This window comes from Myotis brandtii, unplaced genomic scaffold, assembly GCF_000412655.1.
Source record: "Myotis brandtii unplaced genomic scaffold, ASM41265v1 scaffold986, whole genome shotgun sequence".
In the NCBI taxonomy this organism is placed as follows: Eukaryota; Metazoa; Chordata; class Mammalia; order Chiroptera; family Vespertilionidae; genus Myotis; species Myotis brandtii.
Genome location: NW_005372102.1, coordinates 188552 through 202567, shown reverse-complemented (window position 1 = coordinate 202567; position 14016 = coordinate 188552). Strand labels below are relative to the sequence as shown.

The following is a 14016-nucleotide window of genomic DNA, read 5'->3' as shown; positions in this document are numbered from 1 at the left end:
AACATGAGGCCCACCCACCCCCTGCTGTCCCTCTCTGGCCACCCCTCCACCCAAAAACCCAAGTACTTTTCAATCTGATTACAATGTATGCAGATCAGCATCTGTGAATTTCAGACTAACATGCTTGAAAGCAACAAATCACCACCACCTACCTGCTGGAAAATGCAGAGGTTAGGGAATGTTCTAGAAATGTCCAGTTTAATCAGCTCCAGACTGGCTTCTCTGTTGGCTGTTGAGAACCCGGCATCTACCGAAAGACCAAGAGTCATGACCGCTCTCAGGCAGCGTGCGGGACCTCAGAGGCTCTGGGTCTTACAGGAGTGACCAGGGAACATGCTGCAGACGTCCCGAACCTGGTGACAGCTCGGCCACCAGGGCGGAGAGCAAACATCAACAGCACCGGCTAACACGAGACTGTCATGGGAAGCCTCATGTGACACCACCTTCCAGGAGCAATCAGGGGAAGCTGAGAACAAACGCACCCCAGGCACGGAGAGCACTGGGAATCGCGGTCTGACCTAGCACGGCCCTGGTATAACGCAGAATACACGGGGGTGTGGCAGCGCGACACTCGTGCGCCATTTCTAACAAATATTCAGGAATAACCTGGTTTCTGTTTCTTTTATTTTAATATCACCCAGATGGTAGAAAAGTCAGTAAGGAAGATGCCACTGAACAGACAGCAGTGTCATTCTGTGTGGGGGAGATTCTAAGTGTAACCCAGCAAACACGCAGTGCTCCGTCTTCAAGCAGCTCAGATGCTGCCCTGGACGCCGACGCTCAAGTGACCCGGGTTCCAGGCTGCTGCAGCCTCATGAATGGGAACGAGGGAAGCACAGTGGTTACCGCCGGCCCTCCAGCGTGTCCAGACACAAACACTTCTCCAGACCTGGAGTGTTTTCTTTCTTATGAAAATTTCTTCTTTAACTTGTTTGCCCTGAAAAATCCCTTTTCCAGCCCTTGGCCCTGTGGCTCGGTTGGTTGGAGCATCCATCATCCATACACCAAAAAGTTTCAGGTTCAATCCCCCGTCAGGGTGCGTATGGGAAGCAACCAATCAATGTATCTCTTTCTCTCTCTTTCTCTCTCTCTCTCAAAATCAAGGAAAACGTATCCTTGGGTGAGGATTTAAAAACAAACCGCCCTTTTCCAGGCAGCTGCTTGTAAGCTCGCACCACGCACCGCCTCAGAGAAGCGACCTGTGTTGGGTGGAGCGGTGCCCCGCTGACTGAGCCGCTGCCAGCCCGCGCCCCACGTACCTTCACTGTCCACGTCGGGGCCGCCCGCGCTGAAGCACCGCCACCTCTCCTTGGCTCGGGCGAGGCAGATGTGGAAGAGCTCTGGAAGAGAGGCCTTGGCTGAGCATGGGCACACGCACACGCTCCTCAGAACGCCAGGGGCACACCACTGCCTCAAGTTCAACTACATACGGAAGGTCCTTCTGTTGTCTAAAGACCCAGCCACCATTCACAGAGATAGACCCGCACACACCACAGTGCGGGTGTTTACTTCTATGTACGGCCGCCAGGCACGGCTGTCTGGTTTGTGAGTCCATCACTTGTACCATCTGTGAGCTCTTTGGCGTAAGATGGTCAACCTGTGGCAGGAATGGATTAGCCAAAAATGGAGCTTGAGGAGGTCACCTCCAACAAACGCCAGTGACACCCCCTCCCCCCCAGCTGGCATTACTCAGGCTGCAATCGTGTACGGATGACGTCTCCCAAGGTAAGAACAATAGTTACAGGAACCCCAGGTGCACAGAGCAGACACAAATCAATCTGCCCTAAACGCAAAGGCCTTCCATCGCTACCAGCAACTCCGGGCATTTACTGGGTACATATAACATAAAGGAGATGAGGAGACAGGGAGGAAAAAGGAAAAAGGAACAACTACCAGTTATTAGGCGCTTAACTGTGAGTCTTCGAGCCCCTGGCCTATCTCACCTGTGCTGGGCACAGAGTGGGGGGAGCGCAGGTGGAGGAGAGGTACACGCACACTGAATCCAGGCACATGGCCAGACAGACAGACAGCCCTAGGAAAGGCGAGTCCAGATCTCACCCCCCTCTACTCTGAAGCTACTAGAACCTCAAGCACCCAGTTGGGTGCAGTGTACTGTCCCTCTAGAGGTGCTTCCATATCAGCTGCCTGGGGAAAAAATGCCACAAAAAACAGCAGCGCCCAAAGACAACCTGCACCCCAGAGCGCAACCACGTGCCCCCACCGCACGCCGCGAGCAGGCTGGCTCCCTACAGGTGGCTGAAGCTCCTGGAGGACAGGCACCTGGCCTCTCACAGCTTCCCGCAATGGTGTCCTTTCTCCTGACAGCAGGGCAGAGGGACAGGAGAAGCCACAGGACCTGGCCGGAGGGGTGGGGGTGAGGGGGCAATTCCTCGAGCCTTCAAGCGCAAGCACTCACCGTGGGTGATGTTTAACTCGTTGCCAATGGCTAAGCTCCAAACTTTGCCTCTCACACTGGGAGGGATCCCCTGCCACCACAGGTCCCGGACTTTTCTAGAGCACCACCTGGACGGAGAGGAAAACCAGTTTATGCAGCTGTTCTCCGTGAAGAAACACCTGCCACCTGGGTGCCTCCCCCAACCACAGGACAGGGGATACACAGGGATGTCGCAGCGCTGCCCTCAGGGGACTTAGGTCCGGTGTCCACAGAGACCAGATCAGTGCGCTCTCCACTGGGCAATACTGTGGCAGGTGTGCCCAGGGCCCTGCACGGGAGGGAGTGGCAGCACAAACCAGAGGGTCGGCACTATCCTGAGCTGAACCCTCAGTAACCCGTAGCAGTTTAAGCAGACGAAGGGTGGGAAGGACTTTCTGAGCAGAAGGCACAGCAACCAGGAACAGCTGATAGCTGAGCGGGGGGGAGGGAGGGGGGACAGGACTGCTGCGGAGCTGCAAGTGCAGTGCAGGTGTCACGCAGGGCACAGCTGCCAAGCTCTAATGGCAGAGCACTCTGCTACCTCAGCACGCTCTCCACTGCTCAGGCACTGAGGCCCTCTGCTCACAGTAGCTCACAGCCCGAATAGTGGGACAAAGTGCAAAGACTCCCCTGGTGCTCCTCAACACAGCCCAGTGGGAGAGCACAGGCCAAGGCTGCAGAACAGGTCTGCATCCCAACTCCATGCTTCCCTGTGCAACCCCGAGCAAATGACTCCTCTCCAGCACCAAATGCAGAAAGCCTCCGTGAAGGGCGGCCATGGAGAGGAGCGGGACGATACAGTGACACCCGGCCCCGTGCCTGGTCCCTCGCTGGTGCGTCCCAGGCAGTGCCGAGCGCAGGCCTCTGGACCTCATCACACCCCGTCAGTGCGGGATGGACCAGGGTGGGTCCTGCAGCCACAGAGGGAGACAGCCCCAGGTCCTGAGGACCTCACTCTTGTCGCTGGGTCCCATTTGAGAAAAAAGTTTCCTGACTGTGTCCAGCCTCATAAAGGCACAGCCTAGAAATGCTTGGGAAATGCTTGTTTTCCTAGGGGACACCCGCAAAGGGGCTGTCTGACCCCCTAATGAGACGGAGTGACACTCGGGGAAGTGCCAGGACTGAGTCCCCCACATCCCGACATCGGGTGCAGGCTGAAAGCGACCAGAGACGAGAAACTGGCACCCAAGCTTCCTGGCAACTCCTAGTGATGAGGGGAGGCCCACAAAGGGCCGCACACGGCCCTCCCCACCCTGAACCACAGGAAGAACTGTCCCCAGCTGTCCCACGGACGGAGAGATGACAGCAGCTGCCAGACTGCCCTGGGGGCTGTCATCAGAGAAGAGTCAGTCCCTACCCTCAGACAGAGGACGACAGCAGTGCACCCAAGGGCGTCTCCTCCAGCCCCTGGCCAGGAAGGGCTTCCCCACGGAAGACTGAGCTTCATACAACAGAGAGTGGGAGGGATCACAGGGCAAGAGCACTCCAGGCAGAGGGAACAGAGCAGGCAAAGCCCTGAGGCTCCCTGATGAGAGCGCTCCATCCACGTGCAGGACAGATCAAAGGTGCGGCTCCCGAGAAAGGGAGTTCCGAGTCACTGAAATCTGAAGTGGGGGAATGACACAGCCATGGGCTTTACAGGTCCCTCTGGCTGCTGATCCCTCTGGAAGGAGGACGGGGGAACTGTCACAGGATCCAGATGAGGGATGACAGGCCTAAGCCTCGGCGGGGAAGGGAGAAGCTGCACAACTGACCCTACGTCCTTCCACCAAAGGCAGGACTCTGACCGACATTAGTACGGCCGCTCCCTGGATCCCAGACAGAAATGACAAAGCGCGCTGCGCCCTGTCCCAGCTTACATGGTTTCCCAGTTAGGCAAAATCTCATTATTCCAAGTCAGGACAGCATTCCCGATGCTTTCTTCCTGCCGGCATCTTTCTTCCAGCTGCTTCTTTCTCCGCTGGGCTTCCTTCAGCTCTGGGAATCGCAACGGAGAAGAGGAAAAGCTCCATTAACTGGCAGCCACCACTTCAAGTGGGTGACTTTTCTCAGTCACGCAGCAAAGACCCCAGAGTGGCACTGACAGGGCCATGAGACCCACCCCCTTCCCACCATGGGCAGCTCAGAAGGCGCGGTGTTACCATCTTTTAGTAAGCTTTTCAGGTGTAACACACATACAGGAAAGCACACCAATAAAGCGGGATCAATTATCATAAAATAGGCCAACTCAGGAAGCTTCCCGCAATCAAAGGACAGAGCACTGCAGACCCCAGAGGCGCCTCGTGAGCTCCCGCCAGGCCCCTCCCAGCACAACTTGGAGCCTCCCGTCTCGCAGCCCGAGCAGAACCTTTCATGTGCAATAGCAGCTCTGGGAAACACTGTGCGTTAATTTACATATACTTTTGTGTGTTTTTATTGTGGTAAAATACAAAAACATAAAATTTACTGTTAACGATTTTAAGTATACAATTAGTGGCATTAAGCACATTCACATCATTACCCAACCATCACCAACATCGTCTCCAGAATGTTCTCAGCTTCCCAAACTGAAACTCGGCACCAATTAAACTCTAACCCCTCTGCATTCCCCCGCACCCGCCCAGCCCCTGGCAATCACCATTCTTCCTTCTCTAGGATTCTGCCTACTCTAAGGATCCCATAGAGGTGGGATCAGTGTTTGTCTTCTTGACTAAGCATAAATCCTCAAGGCTCACCCATGCTGAGGCATGTTCCAGAACTTCCTTACTTTTTAAGGCTGAGTAATATGCCGTTGTATGTATAGACCACATTATGTTAATCACATTTTTTTTTAAAACATCCTTGTCATAGGATGTTGCAAGGCATTTTACCAAATCCTATCCCATCTTGTAAAAAAAGGAAACTCGCCCGGCCAGCATGGCTCCGTGGTTGAGCGTCAACCTATGAACCAGGAGGTCACGGTTCAATTCCCGATTAGGGCACAAGTCCGGGTTGTGGGCTCGATCCACACTGGGGGGTGTGCAGGAGGCAGCCTATCGATGATTCTCTCTCATCATTGATATTTCTCTTTCTCTCTCCCACTTCCTTCCTCTCTGAAATCAATAAAAATATATTTAAAATAAAATAAAAAAAGGAAACTGAGACCAGAGAGAGAGAGAGAGAGCTTTGCCCATCACTGCTGGCTGAGGCTTTCCGCAATCCATACTCTTACCCTAGACCAGTGATGGCGAACCTTTTGAGCTCGGCGTGTCAGCATTTTGAAAAACCCTAACTTAACTCTGGTGCCGTGTCACATATAGAAATTTTTTGATATTTACAACCATAGTAAAACAAAGATTTATATTTTTGATATTTATTTTATATACTTAAATGCCATTTAACAAAGAAAAATCAACCAAAAAATTGAGTTCGTGTGTCACCTTTGACACGCGTGTCATAGGTTCGCCATCACTGCCCTAGATAGTCTCTCGCCTGGTGTCAAAGTGCTAAGACCTTGAGTAAAGCTAGCAGGAATGACATGATAGAAGCACACACTTTTGTGGAAAATTATAAATGTCAAAATACTAAAGCTTTCACCACAGTTCAGGTTCAAGGGCCCCAGACAGGAAGAAGGAAATATCCAGACAGACACAGAGTCCTGTGCGGCCTTACGCACCCGAACACGTGGACCCTCACCTCGCTTTTTGGCCTGGACCACCATTTCTTCATACTGCTGCCTGTGCTTCTGAGCTTCTTCAGCTGGCTTCGCCGGGAGATTTCTTGATAGAAAATAAATGATTTTCCACCATTATGAATCCTATATAATAAAGAGCTAATACGCTAATCAGACCAGACAGCAGAACAACCTTCCAGAATGACCTTCTGGAAAAACCAGTGGGTAGGGCTGCGGGGATGCAAGGCAGCCCGGGCCATGAGGGCCAAGCCCCTTGCACGAATTTTGTGCATCGGGCCTCTAGTACAGCCGTGGGCAAACTACGGCCCGTTTGAAATGAATAAAACTAAAAAAAAAAAGACCGTACCCTTTTATGTAATGATGTTTACTTTGAATTTATATTAGTTCACACAAACACTCCATCCATGCTTTTGTTCCAGCCCTCCGGTCCAGTTTAAGAATCCATTGTGGCCCTCGAGTCAAAAAGTTTGCCCACCCCTGCTCTAGTATCAAATAAAATTCTTTGAGAAACAAAACTTGAAGCATTACTAGTAAAAAGTAAATAAAAAAGAAAAGCTCAAAAAACAAAACTAAACACATTAAGATGACAAGGACACAGCTCATTTATAAACTAAAAATATTTCTTACAAAAGTAAAATAAGCTCATGGTAAAAAAATCTGAAGTATAAAGATCAGTAGAAAGAAGAAGGTACTAGTAACAATTACCCATCATTCCAAGAGATATACACTTAATCTTTTGGTGTTTTTCACCTTAGTTCCAAAGAAACTTTGATCTGACCACAATACACTAATAACTGTCGACACTTGTCCGTGAAGGAGGGACCCTAACAACATATAGTGTGCTAATGTGTGAACACATTTCCTGGCCGGTTTGTAAGTGTGCTAGTTTCACACTGGCTATGCAGCTCATCGGCGTGTATACAAATGTACACCACAGCTCTGACCATCTGAATGTGGTGAGCGGCTACGAATTCTGTTTGAAAAAATAAAATGCATGTTCTCCTTCAGAAATGGACAGTCCTCAAACAGATGGCCACCAGAGGAGGGTGCTGGGGCCAGCGGCTCCCGCGGGTCCTGAACGACCCAGCACTGGTCCCCGCAACGCTCCGCAGGACCGGCTGCCTCCAAACACCCACTTCCAGGACCCTGCTGGTGTTCTCTTGCGGTTACAGCCAGTCTACAGTTTACAATAGCTACTTACGTATTTGTAAAATGCTAAGTTAAATGAAACACCACCTGAATGGAAAATCGTAGGCAACACTTCTATGTTAAAGGACAGCTTTCCAAATCAGTCCCTTACTATCCCTAGGACGCACGTTAATTAATATAGGAAATGAAGAGGATCTCGGCATTTTTTCTTGTTGCTCATCCTCACCTGAGGATATTTTTCCATTGCCCTTTTTTTTTTTTAGAAAGAATGGAAGGGAGGTTAAGGAGGGGGGAGGGAGGAAGACAGGGGAGAGGGAAAGAGAGAGAGAGAGAGAAACATCAATATGAGAGACACACATCAATTGGTTGCCTCCCACACATGCTCTACATGGCCGGGGATGGAACCTGCAACCCTGGTATGTGCCCTTGACCAGGAACTGAACCCATGACACCCTTCGGTGCACAGTCCGACATTCTAACCACTGAGCCACGCCGGTCAGGGAAAACTGGGCATTTTTAACGAGTGCTGTGGCTCACTCTTCTCTCTGTGTCCCTAGTTCCCTTCTGATGGAAAGGTGCCTGATCAGCGAGGTGTCCTTATCCACTAAAGCCAACACCCAAGCTCTTCTTGGGACTCACGCTGGTCTGTCCTCCAGGATGAGTGCGGTGGTGGAAAGCGGCTCGAAGTCCAGATTCTTCCTCACATTCTGCTTTGGGGAGGGTGGCCTGCTAGCTCGTCCAGCCTGGTCTTCATATTCCTGGGACAAAGAAACCAGGGTTACCGAGGGCCTGCCAGCTCTGACATGACGACGCCCTGGGAAGCAAGAGCGTGTGCTGGTCTGCTGTCCTTTAGGCTGACTCTGAGGGTGACGTGCTGAAAGTGTTCTTGCTGAGGAGGAGAGCCTGCCATGGCAGGGGGCCTGCAGCTCTGCAGCTCCTGTGCTGCCGAGTGACACTAGGACAGTGGATGCCCATGTTGGTGAGAAAGTCACCAGGACCTCCTCACCCTGCTGCCCCATCCCGAGGGCCCCAAGCATCATCTCGTCTCCTCTGCTTCTCCTGTGAATTTTAACTGGTTATTACAGTGGCCACTGGGAATCTCAGAGCCAGACCAACGGCCAGTTTCAGCACTCACCTGACCTCCGGCCTCCACTCATACCCTAAATTTCTAAGCCACTTCCTTCTACCCCATGGCATTTGATGCATATTTATTAGCTGTTTAAATATTTCCTGAAATGAGGAACAGGTTAAAATCTTTTGCATAACTCTTTCATTTTCTTAAACCAGAAACATCAAAAAACGAAATCTTTAACATCGTACGAAGCCGTCACTGCGAGCTGCTACATGAGTAACTGTGCCATGCCCTGGAAATCTGAGAGCAGCCCCCACGCCACCAGGTCACAAAAGCTCAGTTGCACCCGGTGACCCACATTCCACACACCCAACCAGAAGAGTTCAGGAGAGCCAAGCACGTTGGTGCCAGAGTCCAGCTTCTGAACCTGTGTGCATGTATGTGTGTGTGTGTATGTGTGTGTGTGTACCCTTAGCCCTCTGAAAAAAAAGAAAAAGAAAAAGAGAAATACAAAAACCCACACTATTCTCTTGCTGCCTGTTCTGGACAAGGCTCTTGGGACCCTCCCAAAGAGAGGACAATCTAGCTGGGAAAACAGGACACCCAAATGTGTACTTAGCCTAAGACTAAAACAACTATTTCAACAACAGAAGCAGTATCATGAGTGCAAAGTGATTAACTGCTAAATGAATTTTATTGACACCAGCTGCCAAGAGGGGTGCTGCTGGCAAAATTATCTGGCAAGCAATTACTCTCAGCCAGAAAAGCCTACAGAGACTCCTAAAAGTGCAAAGGGAAAGTGATCTCCCCCAAATACGCAGGCTCCGCGAGGGTGTGCACCCCGAAGCAGGTGGGTGGGAGAGTTTCTGTACATCTGGATGTACAAGTTTGGACGTCTTTACACTTCTTACCCTGACTTCAAGTGGTTCCACTAAAATACTAAAATGACCTCCACTTACCAAAAACTGAGACAACGGATGCCCTTGGCCATCAAGTCTAACATCCCAGCACCTACGTGTCCCAGGTGCTCTGCTGCAACCTAACAGCACCAGCTTCAGGAAGCTTCCAACCTGGCGTCTGGGAGTCAAAACCTGGGATCTTATGGGAAACCCACCCAAAGCTGTGTGTTGAGAATGAGTGGGAGGCATGTCGCCTTTCAACAAGGATTAGTAACGACTGCCCCACAAGGTGCTACTGATGGGCTGACCCTGGACTAGTGAACTCTACGCCAGGCCCAAAGGTGTTAGCCCGGAAGTGGGACGTGCCAGAACCTGGACGCCCGTTTCCATTTGCTCTTGTGTGCGTCACTCGTCGTCTCACTTTATGTCCGTAACAAGCTCCATGGCAAGTGTGAGCCCATTTTACAGATATGGTAGCTGACCTGCCCTCAAGGACACAGCCAGCAGGGGGCGGGGCCTGCAGGACTAAGGACCAGGGGAGGCTCCTGAGGCCGTGAGCACAGACAGTCCCTGGTGCAGAGAAGTGCTGCCCTGGTTGCTGGGTGCCACGACCCTTCTTCCCCTCGGACCTGACAACTGTATGCAGCAGAAAAGATGCTCTGGGGCCAGACCCCAAGCAAGGAGCCCTGCGAACAGCACACACGGGAAGAGGAGAAGTAAGTGAATTAAAGGCCTTGCCTCATGCCCAACACAACTAGGTCTCTCAGGTTAGAGCTCTGAAGCTCTATTACTAAGAAGCAGCAATGGCAGCTGAGGTTAAGCAGCTCGTCAAGGGCTTTATGGGCGCTGAGCTAGCTCAACTTCCCCTTCACGCGAGCCCTCTGAGGGAGGAGCTGCCATGGTCCCCAGGTCATACATCGGGGTGGAGGCCCGCAGCGGCCACGACTCCTGCTGGGGACCTGGGATCAGCCGCCGAACCTTCTGGCTCTGCAGCCACGTTTCTCAGCGACGGCCACACTCCAAAACTCCTGCAGCCACTCACAGGCAGGGTCCAGGTGATGTAGTCATTCACACTCAGTCTGAAAAAGCTTTGCAACTACGACGGACACCTGTACTACTGAACTCAGTGCACATGCAGGGCAAAGCTCACGTTGTAATCACACAGAGCATTACATGATGAGAAAGCAAACAAAAGCAGAGGAGGCCTGGCCCCTGCCCACACTGGAAATCCCAGGGACAGCCTTTCCAGAACTGGAAGCAGCACTTCACAACAGGAATGGCACCGGAAGTTGCTGCGGGTCCTGCTCCAAACCCAGTTCTCCCACAGCGACCTGGAGGTCAACAGTGAGCTCCTGCTCCAAACCAGACAAGCAGCCTCAGCAACAAGGAGATCCCACGGTCCTTGTGTGTATGGTGGGGGTTGGGGTTGGGGGTGGGTGCAGTGGCAAGTAAGAAGTTTCTGGAAAACAACTTTCAGTTGTGGGTTATCGATGTTGGGGTCAGCACGGGATGTGGCGAGAGCTAGGGCTTTGGAAGCAAAAGGACTTGGCTCTACCAGCGGTTCTCAACCTGTGGGTCACGAACAATGAAAATACACCCTGCATATCAGATATTTACATTATGATTCATAACAGAAGCAAAGTTACAATTATGAAGTAGCAACAAAAATAATTTTATGGTTGGGGGTCACCACAACATGAGGAACTGTATGAAAGGGTCGCGGCATTCGGAAGGTTGAGAACCACTGCCTGAGTAAGCCCTGGCTCTGACCTTAGGCAAATCATCTGGCTTTGCTTCTGTCTCAGCGTGTGTTTCCTCATATAAAACGAGAGCAGCCGTGAGCACTCCCATGACGATGAGATGGCATACGCCACATGCGCCCTTTCTGTGTGCGGGCAAGTGTCAGGGCAGTCCCAGCCTCAGCCCACCTTATCCTTCCAAATTTTCTTCTCTTCCTGGGACCCTTCTGGGATCATGTTTTGAAGTCTCTTGGTTTAACCCAGTGACAATGCCCTTCATTGTTGTGCTCATCAGCAGCCCTGCGAGCTCATCAGTACAAATCGCCCATTCAAGCAACGGCAACGGATTCCAACGCCTGCTCAGAAGGAATTTAGAGCAGGGCTCTTCAGTCTAGTAGCAAATCCACTGAAGTGGTCACGCCAGCATTTTTTAAAATCTAACAATAAAGAGCACATAGTAAGGCCAGTTTGCTTCCGTTCTAAACCCAGTTTTATCTGTGTGCTGAGTCGGATTGTTTAACAGGGTTGGGGGTGGAGGGTGGCACATCAGAAAGGTTTGCAAGCCACTAATTTAGAAGCATAGTAGGTCAAGTCCCTGCTCTGAGTGGTTCATCAAGTACCCTGCTGGGAAGACAAGACCAACACCAATGAGACAACAGAAAATAAAATGTGCTGCATCTAACCAGGGGCCAGGTGGTGGGGGAAGCAGCAGGCAGGGGTAAATGAGCAGGACTTCACTCCACCCAGGGCCAGGAGCGGAACAGATTTAGCCGTCAGGGGAAGGCGGAAAGGGCCTCCGTAGTGAGGGGCCACAGGCCCAGCCTGCAGTGTTTCACTCTAGTAGGGCAGGTAAGACACCAGCAGAGGCTAGGAACCCAGGGCAGACCATGGAAACGGCCGGGAGAGAGTAAGTCTCGTGCCACGGGAGCCCCGAGGACAGGGTGCCCATGGCTGGGGAACAGAGGAAAGCAGCTCATAAAGGGGGCCATCTGAGTGGACAAAGGACAGGAGCCCCAACAGCACAAGCAGCAGCCTAGAGGTGCACACGGTGGGCTTACCCACGGCAGCGCGAGCACTGAGACGGAGCACGGTGCTGAGTCAAAGCAGTTTTGCTCTGAATTTTAAGGGCTCAACACAAGCCACCTAGAGCTGGCAAGCAAGGAGAGCAGGCAGAGAGCTGGGCTGCTACAGCGCCAGAAGTCACCTGTGGGCGTGGTGAGCCTGTCACTGCACCCACGGCGGGGTCTACAGGGCCGTGTCTACAGCACTTGTGATCCGAGCAGCGCGCAAGGCAGGACAAGGGCACTGGGCTCCTGCATGAAGTGTATACTTTGCCAGTTAAAAAAGACAAGACACAAAGCCTACCTCAGCCAACATTTGTTTTAAGAGAACAAAGGATCAAGATTCTCAAACGATGAAGGTAACGTGCTCCTGGCAGGATGACTAGAGGGTCGTCAATGCTCCTCACTGAGCTGTAGAGTGCTGTAAAGATGGCCACTTATGCTACACTCCTGGCCAGTAGCGCTCTGGCTTCTGGGAAAGCTACCTTAGCCAGAGGCAGAAAGGCTCATCAGTCAAAACCTGTGTTTAAGTCTTTGACTCACTGTAGCCAGTATCATGATTCACCTTTTAAAATAATGATGAGGGTTCTGGAGGTATGTTGGAATAAAGTATGGCGGGTCGCCCCATGCAGTACCTATTAAAAGACTGACGTGAACCGACGCCAGGGACAGCACAGCACCACCTCTGCACAGGCCGAGGGCCCAGGTAGCCTGCAGGGGAAGCTTGGGTGGGTGGGTGGGTGGAGGACCAGCAGGCCTGGGTGGAATCAGCGCCACCAGCAGCCTGACCTTGAGCACATCCCTTCACCCTGTTTCCTCATTTATTAAATGAGAAGATTAAATGAGAATGAGTTACATAGACACATAGCCACGGCAGGTGTACAACGACAGGAGTATTACTGTCACTGCATTACTACAAAATTATTTTTATATATACATATATTAATTTCAGAGAGGAAAGGAGAGGGAGAGAAAGGCAGAAACACCAATGACGAGAGAGAATCATTAATCGGCTGCTTCCTGCATACCCCCTACTGGGGATCGAGCCTGCAACCTGGGCATGTGCCCTGATGGGGAATCGAACTGTGACCTCCTGGTTCATAGGTTGACGCCCAACCACTGATCCACACCTGCTGGGCCAAAATTACTTTTCACAGTATTCCCATTAAGATACTTAACAGATTGTGGTGAAGTCCCGGAACACAGCAGCTGATCTCACTGCCATTTGTAACAAGCAATTGGGGGTGGGGAGGGGGGAGGGGCGCATTGTTTTAGAATCTGACATGAGACCTGTTTTGTTTTGCCATTTTGGGTGGGGAAGAGTGGCTTGTGCAGTCTTACAAATGCTTAGCTTTCCAAGGCAGCCCTGGTGACCACCGAGGCTTGATCTCACACTAAGAAGGAACCCAAGGCTTCCTCATACTTTAATTCTTTTATCTACTTACCACGCACTATTTTCCCAGAAAGCATTCTCTAAGTTACTGGGAATGCTGGCATTTGGGAAATCACAGGAGACCTTTGTAAACTGTCATTTCCTTACAAAACATCTAGAACACAAAGTGACTGTGGGCTAGTGGAGGGCATGTACTCAACCTGATCTGTGGGCTTTCACAAGCCTGGCTGCTGTTGCGATGTGACCACCTTACTCGGACCCAGAGCACACAGGGCGCAGGCTGATGGCCATACAAAGGCCTCCCCGGGATGGCAGGCAAGGCCGTCCTGGCCTCTAAGAGATGCCTGGCCGTGACTGACCTGAATCTGAGAACAGGACGCAATCCCATTTGGGGTGGTAAGAATTAGGACACATCACGGTTCTCTCTCTTGGAGCCTCTCACTACACCCATGGAAGCCGAGCCCTGCTCGGAAATCATATGGAAGCACAGACACAAAGCATGGAGGGAGGAGGGAGGCGCAGCGCCGGCCCATGCAGGCTTCACGGGTGGGACAGATGAATGTGACACATGCACACGGGCGCACCCACGTCGGAGCCTCCGTCCGAGGATAGGCGGG

General features: G+C 51.7%; 1 protein-coding gene across 4 annotated transcripts in view; it reads right to left on the bottom strand.

Moving 5' to 3' along the window:
- Window positions 1–14016, bottom strand: part of TBC1D14 (TBC1 domain family, member 14) — an 82639-nt gene that overhangs the window by 11225 nt on the left and 57398 nt on the right. For all 4 annotated transcript variants that reach the window (XM_014533478.1, XM_005886409.2, XM_005886411.2 and 1 more), the window contains 6 exons: window positions 7875–7993; window positions 6089–6171; window positions 4294–4411; window positions 2417–2523; window positions 1260–1340; window positions 153–247 (listed from right to left, as the gene is read on the bottom strand). In XM_014533478.1, coding sequence (XP_014388964.1) covers window positions 153–247; window positions 1260–1340; window positions 2417–2523; window positions 4294–4411; window positions 6089–6171; window positions 7875–7993 — 603 coding nt within the window. The remainder of the gene's footprint in view (window positions 1–152; window positions 248–1259; window positions 1341–2416; window positions 2524–4293; window positions 4412–6088; window positions 6172–7874; window positions 7994–14016) is intronic.